Source organism: Zalophus californianus, chromosome 7 (genome assembly GCF_009762305.2).
Source record: "Zalophus californianus isolate mZalCal1 chromosome 7, mZalCal1.pri.v2, whole genome shotgun sequence".
Classification (NCBI taxonomy): domain Eukaryota; kingdom Metazoa; phylum Chordata; class Mammalia; order Carnivora; family Otariidae; genus Zalophus; species Zalophus californianus.
The window spans coordinates 21323376-21343364 of record NC_045601.1 but is presented as its reverse complement, the minus strand read 5'-3'; the positions used below and the strand labels follow the sequence as shown (position 1 = coordinate 21343364).

The following is a 19989-nucleotide window of genomic DNA, read 5'->3' as shown; positions in this document are numbered from 1 at the left end:
CCTCACAGTCTGCAAATCCCTCGTAATTGATTTTCTTGGCTTTGAAGTAGTCTTCCTTCTGAGGATTCTGTTATATGTGTATTATACACACACACACACATTCTTGCACACAGCGTACACACACACACACACGCAGTAGGTGCTTACTGCACAGTGGCTGAATGAATGCGTGCATGAGCTGAGCACCTGTGGGGATGCTTGGGCAGCGAGCGGGTTCAGGGAGGAGGGAAGACCACACTAGGAGAGGATCATCACAGCAGCAGGGAGGAGCAAAGTGGCTGTGTGCCCAGGCAGGAGGCGGGAATGAGGGGCTGGTACGTGCTGTCTGGCTCAGATTGCAGAGGACCGGGAGAGTCAGAACATTTCCGCTCAGTACACCGAGAAAGAGTGCACTGTGACAGTTGTTGTTGTTAAGCTCGGAAGAAAAGTAAGTTCACTTGTCTCACCTGACACAATTTAAAGTCCACCTTAAATCTGCGTTCCTTGGCTTCTTGCTTCCCCAGTACTTTCCAGAGAACAGAGGCAACATTTTTATAATAAGCTACTTCATCACAGTGAAAAAGTATTATTATATCATCAAAGCTTCACTTGGCTATAAATTTTCTTCTTGGTGGCTAGTCAGTTTAAGGGGTATGATAATATTGCTTTTTTGCATTCTTATTTTGCTGTTACATTTGGTATGTTTCTAAGCCCCATTTCAAATACTATTTTGGGGGGCAAGAAAAAAAGTCATCAATTTAACTTTATGATTTTCTTGGTTTTTGTTTTTTTATGATTAGCAATTTTTATACTTTCCTCCTTTCCTGATACTGCTTTCTGCAGTACTGGCTGATTTTACCTGCTGTTAAAGGTAAATGAAAGAAAATTATCCATAATAGCTTTTATACTTTTGTTGTTTACCATGAATTATGTAGAGCTGCTATCAGAAATAGAGAGCATTTGAACATTAGTTGTCTTGTGTGATGCTACGTGAAGTACTCACTGTTGGAGGGGAGAGGGCAGGGAGAACTGACATAATGATTTTTTTATTCATTTTAATAAGCAGTTATTTATTGAGTGTGCTGTGTACTGTGCATAGGGGCACAGCAAAATGGATCCATCTCTTTACTTTTAAGTAACTATTTCAGAAAGTACTTCTCTGCATGACTTTCTAAATGACTTTTTTCTTCCAGCTCTTTTTTTCTCATTTTTTTCTATTATCAATTATCTTACAGTGGTGTGTGTGTGTGTGTGTGTGTGTGTGTGTGTGTGTGTGTGTGTGTGTGTGTGTGGCAACCTGTGGCGTTTTGCTTTATTGCTGAGTATTACAGGTATGAATTGCTCTCAGGAATCTGTTGACAAATGCTATTAAAAAGAAGCAAATTAATTTTTTCGACCCAGTGATAAGTTGCTGACAAAGAAATCTCATCAGGTATGCTCTGCTAGATATTTCCCCTTTTCTCCAGTTTTACTGAGATATAATTGACATATAACATTGTAGAAGTATAAGGTATACAACATAATGATTTGATGTATGTATAGATTGCAAACCGATTACCACAATAAGTCTAGTTAATATCCATCACCACACACAGTTACAAATTATATTTCCTTGTGATGAGAACTTTTAAGATCTAGTCCCTTACCATCTTTCAAGTATGTATATTTTGAATATTTGAAAATCACTACTAATATTACTGCCTTACTTTAAGCCCTTGCTATTTTTTGTTAGGACTATTGTTAGTCTTTCTTAATTGGTATCTCTGCCTCGACATAGACACTACAGTGATAAATCTGAAACTCAGAACTGGCATTTGCTTCCCTGGTTTAAAAACCACTGGTAGCCCCTGGAAGGGCATGCGAGCTCCTTCCCCTGGCACACAAGGCTGCACAGGATTTGGCCTCAGTTTTCCTGGGTGGCAGCATCTCATCTCTCTCTCTGCCCCAAACTGATGTCCATTTGACACCCAACTGCTAGTGATGTTCTGCAGGTAATGGTCTTCCTTACCTTTAGCCTGTTGCCCCCTATCCTGGTTTTTCCTGCCTGTGGGTCTGTCTTGCCTGGTTTCCAACTCCTTCCTTGTTTGCCCACCCAGTCCCTGCTCATCCTGTCCCTGTCAGTGAGGGCTCACTGTCTTCCCGGCTGCCTTCCTCTCTCAGCTCTCCTCCATGCTTCCCCATCATCTCTCCGACTGTGTTCCCGAGATCTGTGTCCGGAGCTCAGCCCTTCCCTTCCTTAGTGACCTTTCTCACTTATTCAGAAGCTGAAAGAGTGTGTAAAATGATCTGAGCAGCCAAATAGATATTATACGGCAAATACAGTGAAGATCCTACTCTTACTCCTGGAAAAGCCACTCTCTCAGAGGTATTAACTCTTACCTTAGACACTGTTGTAACTAGTTTAACTTGTGTCCCAGTGAATGGTGGGTATGTGGCAAAATGGAAATGACAGGGCAGGGAGAAGGGTGACAGTGAGCAATGGCTGCTGACTGTCTGACAGCAAGGAGGAGAAAGAAATTCTAGAGAGGATATATGAGACTTCTAAAATAAAACAAAACAGAGTAGTCTTTGAGGCCTTTTACAATAAAAGGAAAACCTGAAGCTATGAATTATGGTTTATTTTTGAAGACAATATAAATCAGTTAAGAGAAGGCATAGGAATTTGTACTACGTTTTAGTATATTTCCTTTTAAAATGGCAACCATAAAAATCTAGGGCTCAGTACGTAAAGTGTTAGCTGGAACGCTAACTCCTCAGAATAACCCATTCCACCTATAAATGGTTCTTAAGTCAATATAATTTTTAATTGAACTGAAATCATCTGAATAATTATAGATACTTTACAGAGTTCACAACTTTGTCAGTAGCCCCCTTATCTGGATGGAGCCACATGGAACTGTTTAATTTGATTTAATCTGCATCATGTCACTATATTAATTTTCTTTTTAGCACAATTGAATTGTTTTTCATTTGATTTTAATCACCTGGTTTATATCTATGAAGAGGTAGAATGATAAAGGAGTAAATCTTTCATCATCCTTTGTATTGTTCTTTGTACTTCTAAAACCACTCTCATATTCTCCTAACTATCCCAATGAGTCAGGCAGATAAAACAGTATGCCTTTTTCTTTCTCTCCATCCCTCCCTCCATCCCTCCCCACCCTCCTTCCTCCCTTCCTCCCCTCCCTCCCCACCCTCCTTCCTCCCCTCCCTCCCTCCTTCCTTCCTTCCTTCCTTCCTTCCTTCCTTCCTTCCTTCCTTCCTTCCTTCCTTCCTTCCTTCCTCCCTCAGTAAAAACACAAAACGCCAACAAAATACCACGATGCTGAACAAGGTCACCAGCTAATGTAGCATAGATCCAGGAACAGAGCTCGAAACTTCTATGTTGGTGACCTTTCCTAACCCGAAGTGTTTTGGCTGGCTTTCACCACATCTCTTCCTTTTCATCTCCTCTCCCTGCTTATTGGCCACTGACTTGGCTCCTTCTCCACTTTTAGTGTCTAGAGCCTCTTAACCCTGCACAGCTGTTTCTTGGCTTCTTCTTTATTCTCCCAGCTTCCCCTTACCCCTTACTATTCTCAGTCACGGCTTTCAGTTCCTTTTGAAAACCACATGGCTACAGAGGGAAGGTGGATGTACAGAACATCTGTGGACTCAGCCACAGTCAGCCTTAGCCCTCTTCGGCCCCCAAACCTCTTGCGATAATCAGGGAGTACAGGAGGAGCCTTCTCACGTATTTGTCACCTACAGTTCAGGTTAAAGGTCGGATTTGCAGAGGGGAGTTAGAGCTTTTGCTTTGACGTCCCTCTCTCCACACCGCATAGAGATGCCGGCACACATGCACACACACATATATATTTTATGATTTGAGGTTACGGTATCAATTGCTAAATAAAACTGCTAACACTTTTATAGGCTAGTTCACCTTTAAAAGTGTTTAGAAAGCTGTACAATTTATTGTATATGTAGGTGTAGAAAAGCTCTTTTCTTCTTCTCAGCTTTTCATTTTTAAGATAAAAAAGATTTCATTATTTTATTCATCAATTTCCCCATGAGTCTTCCTTTTTTTTTTAAAGATTTTCTTTATTTATTTGACAGAGAGAGACACAGCAAGAGAAGGAACACAAGCAGGGGGAGTGGGAGAGGGAGAAGCAGGCCTCCCGCTGTAAAAACCGTTCCCGTTAAGGCATTACTATTGCTACAACTATTATTTTATTCTAGGCTGTCTGAACATTATTTCATTTTCAGCCTGGTATACTTGATTAGTTGATTTTGTTTCATTTAAAGGATAGTCCTGGAAAAAAAGACATCTGTTAGTTTATCATATTCTTTCTCTACTTTGTGTATATGTGTGTGCGTGTGTGTGTGTACTTTATTTTATTATGTATGCCTATACTTGTGATTAATAGTTAATCATTTTTCTCAGATACAAAAGTATCTGATATTTTTTTCTCTTTGATCTTCGACAGCTGCCTATTTATATTTACTTGTAGTTAATATTTTAACTCAGGGTATACTGTTTTCTTTTAATTATTAAATGTTTCATAATATTTTAGAAAGCCAGTTATTAGGAGTATTTTTCTCCTATGTGAAATCTTATATATGATGTAACAAAGAAGTAATAAATGACGTTTTTCAGTCCACTATGTCAGTCCATTTTATTCCAATATTAGCAAACTTGTGCAAATAAAATTTCATGATCATTAAATGAGTGAAAATGTGAAATTATCATATAGTTAAGTAGAACTTACTTTTATACTGATTGTTAGTACAACTTAAGTTTACAGAAGGTGGCAGTAATTATTTCCTTGCATCTCATAAAATGAGACCAAATTACACATTATAGCCTAAGTAATTAGGCTAGTAAAACTGATGGGTGTTTTTTCCCAGGGCATTTTTATTTTCCTAATAACAGCTTTATTCATTAGAACCCTAGTCATAGTAAATGGGCAGACACCTGACTTCCATAAGCACAGGCACAAGGGGAAATGTATTAGCCCCCATAGCCAAATTACAGTAAGGGCATGGTCACAACTGGCCACAGGGACTGGAATGCCACCCGGAAGCCTTTTCTCTCTGTTCTCCTTTCTGTCTCTCTCTACAAGTTTTGATTTTCTTGGCTGTTCTATCACCATTTACCTCATGACCCCCTACCAGGGAGAGACAGCCCTTCTCTAGCTCCAGCACATTACACGAGAGGGCTCTGATGGACTCAGCTTGAGTAACGTGGAGCTCAGGGTCTACTGGGATTTGCATGCCCATGCTATAAACATCATGTGAGATGGAGGAAGAGTCGATGCCCAGGGAGGAAGGGAGAGAAATGTTAGTAGACATAGATATTCATAAGGCAACCTTGATCAGGCGTTTACAGTGTGCCAGGCACCTCACATGCCTTGTTTCCTTTAATCCTCGTAACAACTCACTGAGGTGTGAATACTGTTACCGCCCATCTGACAGATGAGGAAACCAAGGCTTTGAGAGGTGTGGAAGCACACTGTCACTCGTGACAGAGCCGAGGCGCCATGTTGGGCTTAGTCACTAAACTTCACGCTCTTTACCATCATGGTGTACCCTCTTCATTACCCCAGTAATCCTAAGTGCTTCCAGCTTGTTAGTAAAGTAATTTTCTGCATTCTTCTACTTTAAAGAAATTTCATACAATAATTAAATACATTTTATAACTCTTTACTTTTCCCTTTACCGTTGCTTTTTCTGTACTGAAATATCAAGCTGCTTAATAGGATGGCATCCCAGTTCACTGATTTTCCTAGCATCGAGGGAGAAGGTGGTTAGGCAATATTAGACTTTGTCTTTTTAATTTTCATATAAAAACTTGAAGGATAAATAATAGCTTTCAGGCCTATAGACCAAGACAATAATTTAATTAGCTTCTCAAGTCCAAATTAGATTAGTAATGTTGTAATGCATGAAAAAGCACAGAAAAATATAATGTTGCTTTCTTTTTCAGTATTCTTAACTACAGAGCAGCAATGGGATCCTTCCCCAATTAAAGTTCTATAATATATGTATGGATGTAATGACTCTAGTCTTCAGCTTTCCTAAAATATGTGAGTTGGCTGACTAAGCCCACCGATGGGGGAAAAATTTCAAAAACTTTTTTGCATGATAATGAATGCCATAGTAATGAAATCCAATTTAAATAAACAAGTCAACATTCTTGATGAGGAATTATATGATAACAAAGGTTAGTTTGATGGGCACAACATTTTAAATTAATTGTTCGCCATCTGCTGCGTTCTCTAATCACTACTGCAACCATCCATAAATTACATTTGCCTCATAAAGAAGATGACAGTATTTTCCATGTATGCATTCTATTGTAATCGACATTTGGGGTGTTACTTTTTTAAACATAAAGAATAGGAAGATACTAAACTCTTATAATGGGGTGGAATACTTATCTTGTTTTTGTTGTTCCTCTCTTTGAAAGCTGGAATCTTCAAGGGTGAGTGAGAGGTTTTGCCATTTTTTAAAACGTTTCATGCTAGCAAAGGCATAAAATCTTCTCTTTAGTTAAACTCCTCACTTATTATGGTAGTACATAAACATAAGATGTACCTAACTGCTTTTATAAGAATGGCTAAGTATTCTAGAGACTGAGGATACAAGAGTGAACAAAACGTATCCTTCCCCTCCTGGAGTTTACATTCCCAGCTTCCCTTCTTTCTTCCCAGTACCATCCCCCACCCCTCAGGGACCCTTCCACTACTGTCCAGCACTCATTAATGACTTGAATAAATTATAAAACGGCCATTAGTATGAGGAAATTCAGGGAATATTCGGTTACACAAAATTGAAAGCTGGATCTCAGGTTACTTAGCCGGGTCTGTTCCGGGGCATCTCTGATGTTCCTGCTCCTTTCCTTGGAGGTTAATTTTCTTAATGATCTGGCCTTACTTCTCCCTCACCTCAGTGCTGAGTTTATTTACTTGGGCCCACTTTATAGGAAATATAAAGCTTAAAAGTGTCCAGACTTTGGTTCTACCTCCATTAACTTCTGATCAAAAGTACCATTTATCTCCCTCCACTCTGCATTCCTAGTTTCCTCTCCATTTTCCTTCCCTGTCTTAAGACCTTGCATGTAGGTTTTTGTGGAAGATCCTCCCTAAAGGTCTTAACTTTGGAGTTCTTGCTTTTCTCTAAATGTATCTGTTCACCATTTTTTTTCTTAAGGATTTGAGAAGTCTCTTGGCAGCATGGATGGATTCATACCATCTTTATGATATCCTTCTGAAAGATTTAGGCTACATATTAGCAGGTTAATTTAGTCTGGGTAACCTCTTAATATTGTCACTCTTATAATGTATTAGATGAATATAATTAGAAATATTACAGTAATCAGCTGATAGCCCTTGATGATATACTCGTAATCTAGTTCATAATGATTGTTATCATCATACAAAATAGGAAATGGGTGGAGTCCTCTTAAACACTGATCATCAGAGAGGTTAAGTTAATCTTAATCATGTAATCAGAAAACGTGGAGAGAATATATTTCCCATTATTTTAGCAGAATCATCTTTTGGTTATGAAGAAAAGAGAGAGAAATGGAGGGCAGGTAAAGAGAGGGAAAGTAAGAGCAAGTCAAAAGTCTAGAGATATGGGGATGCTTTGTTTTTTTCCTGTGAATTTTTGTTGGCTAATCTATTGGTTTGCTTATGTAAAAATCCCTAGAGATGTCTAAACCTCCCAGACTTAGTAATAAAATCATAAAAGGAGTCATAAAAGAAATTAACCTTTGTTGAAGCGCTCCAGTATGCCAGGCATGTGCCAGTAGCTTTATAGTTATTAACTGAAGTTCAAAGAGATAAGGAATAGATTTATGATTACATAACTTGTTAGTGTTGGAACTGGCATATGATCACCTAATCTTTCCTTGCACTAGATTGTCCAGGAGTGAAAATGCTACTCCGGAAGGTTTTGTTTTGTTGTTGTTTTTTTTTTCTTTTCTATATTTGCTTGTCTTGATACTTCCTTTTCATCACTTGGTGAAATACAAGATTATAGATACATGTAAAAAAAAAAAGCAAACAGCATAAGTAAGATATTTGGAATTACCATACTTGAAATAACTTTTAAGGTTTATCCCTCTCTTTCACAATAAAAACCTTTTTATAATCACTTTATATGGGTGTAGGGAGGAGGAAGGAAAAATAGGTGGAAAGATTTCCACTTGAAGTTATAAAGTTGAGTATTATTGGTAAGGAGTTACGCTAAAAGTCCCATTGAGTCCAACTTGGTTCACTAATTATATATTGAGGACATACTGGTCTCTAGATTGGGTATTGCCGAACCAAGATGGAAAGAAAGAAAACATGAATGACATAAGGTTTTAGAACCTATGAATAGAAAGTCACAATGGAGATTATAAACGTCAGTTTCATATTGAGAAAGAAGATACAATAAATATGGAAGATCTTTATTTAAAGCAACTGGGCTGATTCTAATAGAGTTCTATATTCATAGGAGAAACATATACTTCAATTTTTTATTGTAAAATGTTTTTGTATAAGCACACATAAGGAGATTGTTTTCCTTTCTACTGTTAAGATTTCTTTGAGATGTATGGTGGCTTTGGCTTTCTTATAGAATTGAATTTTAGAGGTAAAAAGAAGTATAAAATGCTTTCTCAGCATGAAAAAATAGAGTTCCCACTTGATAAAAGTGAGATGAGCAGGTCATTTAGCTCTCCTAGGAGCAAAGGGCATGACGGAGTCAGGGCTGGCCAACCCTAGTCTCTGCTCTTGGTCCAGCTTTGTTTTCCACCTGCATTCCAGGGAACTATGGGGCAGTCTTTCTCTCCATGGTGTAGAAGGTAGGGAGGTATAAACGCCACCACTTAATTTGCATAGGGTTGAAGAATAAAGGTAATTGGACAAGAGAGAAAAATTCAGGATTGATCACTGCTTTCTACTTTCTTTTGTCTTCCTTTTCTCCTCTCTTCTTTCTAAAAGGTAGTTATTAATTCTGCCCTAAAAGATAGTTATCTGCTGTAACACAATAAAGAAATCACTATTTTAAGTTACATAAATATGAAATTAATATCAAAATATTTATAATACAAAGTAATCTGTTATATATTATGTATAAATATATAATATAAATATAGAAAGTAAATATAATTGCACCCTCAGTGTTTGGTCAGTTAAATAGGAAGTCCTGAGGACGATGGAGAAACAGAGTGCTGCCTCAGAAAAATCCACACACACACACACACATTCTACAGGGAATAGGAAAGCGACAGAAAAAGCTCTTTGGGTCTGAAAATTGTCAGTAAATTTATTTGGTTTTATCCTACTGTTTCCTCGCTCTCTCAGATTAGCCTCTATTACTGCCTTTTCAAATGCAAATTAGATTACTCTCCTATCTCTGAGCTTCATTTGCTCCGGGGCCTTCCGTATTTAGTGGCCCTGCTGTTGCGCGGGAATGACACGACGCACACAACTCACCAGAGTGGAAGTACTCCAGCTTCAGCAGCAGGGACCAGAGAAATCAGTTTGTAAGCCAAGAAGCTGGCGGTGCTCCGTCCTGGCAACATGTTACAGTCATCTGGGGAGCTCTTAAAATATATCCACACTGCCCTTCATTATTGACCAACTAAATCTGAATCTCTTTAATATCTGGGGGTAGGGCCTCTGGGGATCAGTATTTACACACCAACTGGCAAACAGACTCTCAGAGGGGTTTCTAATATGTCCCCTGAATTCTGAACCACTGGGTCCAAAAGATTTTCCACTCCTGCATGAGGGTCTTAAAATTTATGGCAGAACATCGCTTCAGAAATTTTGAAGGAAACTTTGTCCTTTGATTTTCAAGTAACTAGAGGATTTTTAAAATGTAATTATATCGCTTTATTGTTTTTTCTTTTATGCCTTTTTTTTTGGCTGTATTTTAATTTGTTTTTCTATTTTCTTACCCCACATTGTCATAATATGGTATTTTATAGGTTGCTGCTTATTACCTGTTTCACAAACTTTCTGGAAAGTTTTTGTTTGGTTTTGCACTTCTCTCTGTTCCTGATTTAAAGTATGCATTAAACTCAGATCGGTACTGGAATAGGAGGCACTTTTCTTCTGACTCCGTGATCAGTTAATATGTATCCTTTCTGGCAAACAGATGGGGAATTGAACATAGAGCTTTTCTTCTGAGGATCTGCTTGAGTAGGGATTATATAATAAATACCATAAAAGGACTGCTCCGTCAAAAGATTTTACATTAAGTGAAGACAAAAATGTCCCAGCCATGTCAGGTGTTTTGTCACCGGACAAAAAGACACTGTGTGTCTCCCTGCCACGTTACTCAATGAGTGACCGAGGAACAGTTTTTACTTTATCCAGGGAAAAAAAACATCATAATTAAGTTGTCTGTTCAGAAATGAGTACTGTATCTTTTTCTTTTACAAAAGCCAGGGAAACACGAGTACTTAAAATAGATCTTTGAAAAAGCCCAAGCAACTTACTAACAAACACAGGTGCTGCCATCATAAAAATTACCACTCCCTTTCTCATGGGGCTATTAAGAATGATTTTTTTTTTTTTTCGGGCGCCTGGATGGTTCAGTTGTTTAAGTGACTGCCTTTGGCTCAGGTCATGATCCTGGAGTCCCTGGATTGAGTCCTGCATCGGGCTCCCTGCTCGGCGGGGAGACTGCTTCTCCCTCTGACCCTCCCCCCTCTCATGCGCTCTCTCATTCTCTCTCTCTCAAATAAATAAATAAAACATCTTAAAAAAATGATTTTTTTCATCTCACATAAATAGCATTTATTTTATATACTTTATATTATTTATATATAAGAATTTATATAAATAAGGCATATAAAAAATAAAGCATCTTCGGTTTATATAAAATATATTACCTACAAGTGTTCTCTGTATTTCTCACTTTCTAGTTAAGGATTTAAATAAGGTTTGCCTAATGATGTAGCTTTCCTCCAGTACGGTTGTCCTGGACTGTATCCCAGCTGAAGCATTCCTAGAGGCTGGGTGTTTACTTCACTTGTTCTCCTTATTTCTCCCTTACTGGTGGGTTCAGTCTATCTACCTATCATGACACAGAATCTCCCTGTAATCAGTTCAGTTGCCAAGGGATTATTCAGGACTCTCTGTAGCCTTTAGCACTTGAGCAGTGCGACACTGAGTTCTGTGGCTGCTAAACTCTTCAAGGTCCATTTGGTTCCCAGACATTTATTATAGCTGTTTTCAAGTCTAAATATTGATATCTAGAATTTTCTGGAAATTTAGTTAGATAAAAATATGTGTTCTGTCCCCTTCAACTTGACTGTTAAATAATACTAAAGAAAGACAGACAGGGGGACGAATTTATGTTGAAGATGAAAGTACGGTTTAGGAGAGCTCGCTTTAATTTAGTTCATCTGACCGTGAAGTTCATTTTACCAGGAAGTTCAGTGAACTTCAGTTCATTTTTACCAACGATTTGAAATATTTTGAAGTGAAGTGGAGTTGCTGATGTGATTGATACTAAAAGATGGGATGTTATCACAAAGAAGAGTAAGTATTTCTGTCTTAAATTCATCTACAGCTTACCTTGATTGTATGTTTCTGACTGGCCTCTGTTTTCAGTGAACCAGTGGGATAACCATCAAAGCAGCAAGATAGGAAAGGGGGCCTCCTTGGGCAATGAGGGAACGGAGGCCCAGCAGTGTTTAGCTGGAGACCTGTCTAACCGGCTTTATGTTCATCAAATTCCTCTGCCCTTGTTGTGTCAGCTTCTCATCTCTGTGTTTCTGACAGTTGGGTTTGAACTTGACTTTCATTTCTGTCTGTATCTTTTGCTTGTCTCCTGGACTCTTACTCTTTCTTCCTGACCCTGCAGGACCTTCATGATGCCTACCCTTTCCTGTCTGAAAGTCTAACTTTCTTTCAGATATTCTGGAAGCTGTTTTGCTGTATGAAATATTTTGGATGATCCTTGAAATCTTGCTGTCTTCCTGTTGAAATGTTTGTGGACATGCTACACATCTGGGCTACAGAAAGTGCCCTGTATTAAAGATGAACTGCCAGACAGACTCAGCAGTGATGAAGTATCTAAGATTATTTGTCTTCAGTTATTATTTTAAGGAACATGATCAATTAATCTTATTTTCTCAGAGTCTTTCCTTGTAACTGAAAGCTATTTCTCTCCTAATTATACTTCCCATTTTGATTGAGGACAATGAAATGAAAGACTGTCTTTGGATTTTATAGAACTGAATTTATATTAAAGGAAAACTTTTATTTTTTGAGGGATTGTGTTACATTTCAAGGTTTGTAAATATATTAAAATTCAAAAGTTGCCAAAAACCACAGGACCACTTACTACTGAGTAACTATGTTCTTCTCCTGAGAAGTAGCAGGGAATTAATTGGTGATGGGTGAGGAAAGTATAAAGAAATTTTTTCTTCCCCTGGCTCGTGTAAACTGTGTATCCATGAACCTGGTAGCAAACCCTTCAAAAGGTAATATTCTCACTTGGCTATTGATCAGCCTTCCAAATATTCTTTTTTTTTTTTTAATCACAGAATTGACTCCTGAGGAGAGAGCCCAAAAGATTGCCAAGGCCATGCGCAAACAGTCCTCTGAAGTCAAAGAGAAGTGGGAAAGTCTAAATGCGGTCACTAGCAATTGGCAAAAGCAAGTGGACAAGGCACTGGAGAAGCTCAGAGACCTGCAGGGCACCATGGATGACCTGGACGTTGATATGAAGGAGGCAGAGGCTGTGCGCAATGGCTGGAAGCCTGTGGGAGACTTACTCATCGATTCCCTGCAGGACCACATCGAAAAAACCATGGTCAGCCTCACTGCCTCGGATAAAGGATTTTAAGAAATGTTTTATTGTTGAATCTGACACAAAGAAAGCCACATAGAAAAACCATTATAAGGCATTTTATGAAGCCAACCCCATTACAACTTGACCGAAATCAGGATAGAGAGATTTTTCCAGTCATGACAGATGTTGTCCATATGCCCTTCATCATCAGAACCCCCTCCCCACCAAAATAACAGCGAATGAGACTTTCACATTTACTTTTATTTTTCTTTATCCTTTTTTTTTTTTTACCCAACTCTGTGTCCCTAAACACTTTACTACTTTAAAAAGTCCTTTTTAATCTCTAGGTTTCCCCTCTATCCCTTTTATGTTTTCTTTACAATGTATTTGTTTAAGAAACTGAATTGTTTGTTTTATAGTATTTCTTACAGCCTGGGTTTTGCAGAATGGCCTCCACATCATGCAGTTGGGCAGGTTCCTCTCTACTCTATTATTTCATGTAAATTGGTAGCTGGATTTAGAGATTTAATCAAAAACATACTGTTTTACTGGGGACTCTTATGTTCAAATTTTCTCTCACTGTCTGAGTAGATTATGGAAGGATTAGTTTAGCTATAAATTTTGTTTGTGGTCAGGAATTGCCCAAAATTAAGAATGATAGATCTGTGGTCTAGAGCCCCTTTGGACCCTACACTCTAGAACATATCCAGAAAAAATTTAATAGAATTTAGGCAATAAGAGACACAGTAGTCGGGTTTGTGGTAGCATAGCAAACTATGTATTAGGTAGTCATGAGTCAAATCAAAGAATAAACCAATGAAACATCAGAAGGTGTTAGACTGACAATATCAATATCATGAATATGATTTTTATTGCAAAAAACATATCTTTTGTGCACAGACATTGGATGACATTTTCCCTTTGTTTATGCATGTGGCTGAGAAGGAAGGAGAAAGGGTCTAGGAAATGAAATGAATATGCAGGCAAATTATATAAGTAAATATGTGTGTATGTAGATACAGGAATAATAATGGCTAGCATTTATTGAGGCTTACTGTGTGCCAAGAAATGTTTGTAGCCGGTTTACATGGATACCTCTTTTAATCCTCACACCAACCCAATGAGATAGGTATTATTATGCCCATGTTACAAATGGTGAAAATGCAGATATTGCTCAAGCCCACACAGCTGGTAAGTGGTAGAGTTTTCATGGTTTCTTTCTTGCTCTTCTCTGTCATTGTAGAGACCTCACTCATACTAATGTAATTAAGCACAACTTTTATCAGCTATTAGAATTTAGAACTTTAAAAGTTACGTACTAAATTTTAAACTTAAAGAAATTTCACTACTAAAAGAGTGTTGGTGTCTGCCACCTTTCATTATAAATATACATAAATATGCAGAACTCTGTGAATTAAGTAGGTTTCTTCCTACAGCTCTGGCATCCTGAAAACCATTTCCATGGATGACTCTGAGTTTCAAATAATGAACTGAAAATAAAGCCTTTTAGTAGAGATTCTTTGGAAGTTACACACTTCTTGCAATTTTTTTTTTAAGGTTTTATTTATTTATTTGTCAGAGAGAGAGAGAGAGAGAGAGCACAAGCAGGGGAAGCGGCAGGCAGAGGGAGAAGCAGGCTCCCCAGTGAGCAAGGAGCCTGATGTGGGACTCGATCCCAGGACCCTGGGATCACGACCCGACCCGAAGGCAGACGCTCAACCGACTGAGCCACCAAGGCATCCCTACTTCTTGCAATTTAAAAGATGGTTTTTAAATACTAGAAATCTTTAATTCAGTGGTTTATAAGCAGTATATTTTTTTGGACTACAAGAATGCCTCTTGGTTGGAGCAAGAATTTACCCATTTGAATTTGAAAGTATCAGTTTTTAATGCAGGATGATTAGTGTTGAAGGAAAAATGCAAAATTGTATATGGGCTTGTTAAAGACCTAAAAGTTTGGGAGTTGTTATTCCCATCTGATTAACGAAATTTCCCACCTCTGCATCCAAATCCTTTTGTTCAAATCTCTACTAAAATGGAAAGTCAGGAAAAACACAATTAATATTTAAGAGAAAGGAATAAACTGTGGATTAAAATATTTTCACATCTTATTAAGAAAAAAGAAAATAAAAACCCACATCTCATTAAACCAAATAAAATGGATTCAAAGTCTGGGGTGTTTCACAGGTCCTCTAAAGTATAGCCAAATCCCATTGAAGCTGTTGGCAGATGAAAGTAAGTGGTGATTATTGCTAAATATTATTAAATATGTCAAAGCAACTGGAAAACAAAGTCTTTGAGGGCCAATCAAATAAGTTTAATGCCCTAAAATTATCCTTAATCATTCTTCTTTGCAGAATACACACCTTCCAACAGGAGAAGGCTTTTTTTTTTTTCCCACATCTGCCAGCAGGCTGCCCGTCAGCACCTTTAATGTTAGCAGATGTTCCTGTTTCTATACCAAGAAGACCACATACATTTTTATTCTCCATAGGAAAGTGCAGCCAAACATGATAAATTGATTCTTTATACTAGAACACACAGCAGATTGGAAACCATTTTAAAACTTGCTTTACTTCAAGCTCCTTAATTTGGAAGCTCTTAAAAAGCAAAAGATAAACTTTCTTATTAGAAAGATTCCTCAGTGCCATAAAACACCCACAAAAACAAAACCCAATGACCTTGTTGGTCAAAGGTCTTTTAATACTTTCACCTGTGGCTTATAAGAGAAAAACATTGTTTTTACAGAAGAAAAATTAAAACTCCTTGATGTTCTATGAGAGTTTTAAAATCTGTCTTGAAGTTATAATCTAAGTTTGAAAAACTTTTCCCATCTTTTAAAATAAAGCTGTTATTATTTAAAATTATAGAAACCTAAGAATACTTTCTAGCGTTTCATTTTTTATTTTTTTTTAAGATTTTATTTATTTATTTGAGAGGGAGAGAATGAGAGATAGGGAGCATGAGAGGGAAGAGGGTCAGAGGGAGAAGCAGACTCCCCGCCGAGCAGGGAGCCCGATGCTGGACTCGATCCCGAGACTCCAGGATCATGACCCGAGCCGAAGGCAGTCGCTTAACCAACTGAGCCACCCAGGCGCCCTAGCGTTTCATTTTTTAATCTTTGATACCTACAAAACACAAAGACATTGATTTTAGAAGCTGACTGAAATTCTTGAGTCCTCCCAAGTCATCTCGGAGAGAATAGTAATGTGTAATGTTAAAATACAGTTGAGGAAACCAGGAAGGATTTGCGTTCTGTCTTTATTCTTAAACTGAATCTGAAGGAACTCAGGTCTCTTCCAAGTCCAGACTGAAAAATTCCCTTCCCCCACCCTACTTCTCTCTGTCGCATGCTTCCATGTTAGTGGTTTCATTCTTTAGACTTAGAACGCCTGTTCTCATGTAACTCCTTCAGTGTACGAGGCACGATAGAACATACAGAAAACATTGTCCCTGCTCTTGAGGAGCTTACATTCTAAAGGAAAAAAAATACACCTCTCTCAAAATGGTATTTTTGTTTGGTGTTTTCTGCAAGGTATTGAGGAAATAGTCCGGGGGTGAGCTTTGGGTATAACTTAGCCCCATCATTATTTAAAGAGGGGAAGAGGAAGGATTTTAAAAGGCAGGCAATGACAGACCATTCAGGTTGGGTAGGGCTTACAAGGAGATAAACACAATCTCATCAACTAAGGGGAGATTTGCTGCAGTAAATAGGATGCGGGAAATAGTTTGTGGAATGCAAGCAGAGGAAGCAAGGTATCCTTAGACATTGAGTGGAGCCAGAAAGAGCATGTGGCCTTTTTTCCAAGTACATAAAAAGAGGCTTTCTTTTTATGAGCATAGTGAGGAAGCCAAGTTAATCCTGCAGTGTTCCAGTGAAAGTTCATGGTCTTCACAGCACTCTGATACATGATATTTCATTAACTAAACTTGATATGGTGAAAAGGGAGAAGAAAGGAGGCTAGTAGACATATTCCTGTCTCTTAAGGGGTGGGATGGTAGAAACGAGATAACTTGAGGGCTAGTGCTAACTGTGTTCACAGCACCTAATACATATCAGTTCAGTTTGGTACATGATTTACTCTGAGTCTGTGACATACTAAGGAAATAACAATATACTGTTCTTAGTATCTCAATTCTGTTCCCAATTGTATATTGGCTTAATCTTGCCTCAGATATCATTTTCATGGGCCTTCATCAATAGAAGTGAATTCTCCCCTCTTGTCTGGCAAACTTTGTGAAATACTGGAGAGTGTCTGTTCTCAAGAAGCTTCTATTCTTCTTGAGGGGCATCAAGAATATGGATGTAGTAAGAGCTCTGATAAGAATGATACTTAAAATACATAACAACTCGCTTGTATGGCACCAAACAATCACAACGGCCCTCACTATAAAACCCCACTTGTGTGGCTGAAGGTGTGCTGGCTGAAAGTTCTGACTGGATTCAAGAAGGCAGAGAGAATGCTGGGAGCACGTAGGGGAGCCTCTAGCCAAGAATGCTGAAGGAAGGGCCTCAGGGAAATCTGCCCTGAAGTAGGATGCATAGGGCACCTGAGTTGACTCTTTTGGAACATCAGTGGGATCTAGGCAAAGACTTTGTTGGAAAAAGAACATGAACATAGAGTCAGGGGGAATTATGTGGTGAAGGGAGAAAGCTTAGTGTTTTCATTATTCTGTTTGCTCTTATGGGACATATTATTGTCACTGGCCCCAAATATCTTTTATTTGTTTTTCTCTTTCCCTCTTCACATACATCCTCCACCCCCACCTGTACCATCTCTCTGTTCTGTGCCCCGAGGTGGCATCTGTCACTAAGCCTCACTTACCTCTTTTCTTACAGACACTAGTCTTTCTGCCCCTCCTCTAACCACATGATCATAATGATTTTGAAAGGATCAAAACTTACCTCTAGAGTATATAATAGTATTAGGTTGGGGCGCCTGGGTGGCCCAGTCGTTAGGCGTCTGCCTTCGGCTCAGGTCATGGTCCCAGGGTCCTGGGATGGAGCCCCGCATCGGGCTCCCTGCTCCGTGGGAGGCCTGCTTCTCCCTCTCCCACTCCCCTTGCTAGTGTTCCTGCTCTTGCTGTGTCTCTCTCTGTCAAATAAATAAAATCTTATAATAGTTAATCGGTTTTATGGTTAGGAAAGTTGTTCTTACTGGCCACTTTCTCACTTAATTTTAAATGGTAATGTGTTCAAATCAAATCGTTGCATACGATGAAAAAATAGTAATGTAGCCATAGAAAAAAAAGAAGGAAAATATGAAAGAAAATGAAAAATAGAAACAAGACTAGAAATTAGTAAAGTGGATAATAAGGGCAAACATTTTCCAGATGAAATTACATAAAATGGTAGATTTGCAGGAAATATATAATCATTTCAGTGAGTTTGCATTATGATTTTTCTCTTCGTGCAGCTATTTAGATTCTCCAGGTTACAAAGGATGACTCTGTGGCTGGTGGTCCCCATTGCTAAAGACCTGAGCTGAGGTGTCATTGAGTGCACAACTGTTGTCAGTGGCCTCTCAGCTGGTCTTGCCATTTTCTTTGAAGAAAGGTTCAAAATACTACCTTCTGTTATATTCTTTTCCAAAGTCATTGTTTTTGTTTTTATTCTTCCAGGCATTTAGAGAAGAAATTGCACCAATCAACTTAAAAGTTAAAACAGTGAATGATTTATCCAGTCAGCTGTCTCCACTTGACCTGCATCCATCTCTGAAGATGTCTCGCCAGCTAGATGATCTTAATATGCGATGGAAACTTCTGCAGGTATTAGTTTATCCCTCTTCATGATCAGCTTTACACAGTTGGTCCTTAAACCCTGCCTGATTATTCTACCGCACACCATCATTTCCTCCTTCTTTACTAGTTGTAGTTGGTAATGGATTTGTAGCATGTAATATCACCAAGTATTTGTCTTTCCATATCTTGAACACAGAGGCCTCATTTATTTATGAATAGAGGCTTTAATGTAATTTTATGATGTACTATTCATATGATATTTGTAGAAAACTGCAAAGGGTCAGATAAATCATAGTAATTGAGACCTATGATAGGTCACAGAAACATTTTCCCATAATGGCTCATGAAGAAGTCATTTTTCTTACTTTAATCATGTATTTATTTTTTTTCCTTTTGCAAAGTTAAGAAATCTCCATCCTTCTTCCATTGTTTGCTATTTAGGTATCATGTTCATTCTTTCCAGCTAGCACATTTATACTATTGTGGTGTTTTTACCTTTAGCTCTTAGGTCTGAGTTGTTTTAGTGACTCTAGATAATACTTGCTCGTCCCAGATTTAATAGAGCCAAACCAGAAGAACCCTTTTGAGTATTACTAGGTATCAGCATTTACAAGTCACCATACTTGCCAGTCAGTAGTTTTAGGTTTAGTCTTTGCAGAGCTTTGTCATGTTCAATGGCCAGTTCCCCGGAGTCGTAATAATCATTTTTTCCCTGAAAACTAGCAGGATAATTTAAGTGGAATATTAAAAAAATAATTCTTACACATTTCTCTCTATATTTTGGGCCTAAAATGCTGTATTTAATGAGATAAATGTGCGATTGGAGGTGGTACACAAAAGCATTTTATTTTAAAGCTATAATATTTTATAGCATACTAGGTTTCCTGAATTAACTCAGACATCGAATACCCAGTGGCTCATATGTTCTTCATGAATATGAAGATTTAAGAAATGAGTGCATAATATTAAACAGTCTTTTCTGTGTTTGAAAAGAGTGTTAATAATCTGGGATTAGTAAAGCAGGATCTGTTAAACTCATACGTGCTTTTCTAGTGAGTGGAACACAGAAGTGTTTGACTTTCTCTTTTTTTCTTTCTGCTCCATTTCCCTAATTCATTGCCTTCACATAGGTATTCCTACGTGGTCCATCCTGATCACCTTCTGCTTGTGTTATCGCTATCTCCAAAGATTAGAAGTCAGGGAATGCATTATGCTTGGAAGAGGATATGTATTCTCTTATGCTTATCTCTGAGCATTGTAGCTGCTAGAGCGCAGATGTTAGTTGCTGGTTGAATAAGACCGGAAGGAATCTCTGGTGACAGCAGTGTCACTCCGTTTCAGGACTAGCATCTTCTCTTCTCCTGAACATAGAGTGTGGCATTTGAGTGCTTTTTTGGCTTTAATGAACAAAGGACTTGCTAATGCAATTTAAATAGCTAAGCAGGAGAAACTAGAGCTGTCCAGCGAGCCAGAGATACACAC

The 19989-nt window shown here is 38.2% G+C and overlaps 1 protein-coding gene across 13 annotated transcripts in view; it reads left to right on the top strand.

Annotated features, from left to right (window-relative positions):
* Window positions 1-19989, top strand: part of UTRN (utrophin) — a 500526-nt gene that overhangs the window by 386800 nt on the left and 93737 nt on the right. For all 13 annotated transcript variants that reach the window (XM_027601866.2, XM_027601862.2, XM_027601867.2 and 10 more), the window contains 2 exons: window positions 12518-12786; window positions 18388-18534. In XM_027601866.2, the coding sequence (XP_027457667.2) occupies window positions 12518-12786; window positions 18388-18534 (416 nt within the window). The remainder of the gene's footprint in view (window positions 1-12517; window positions 12787-18387; window positions 18535-19989) is intronic.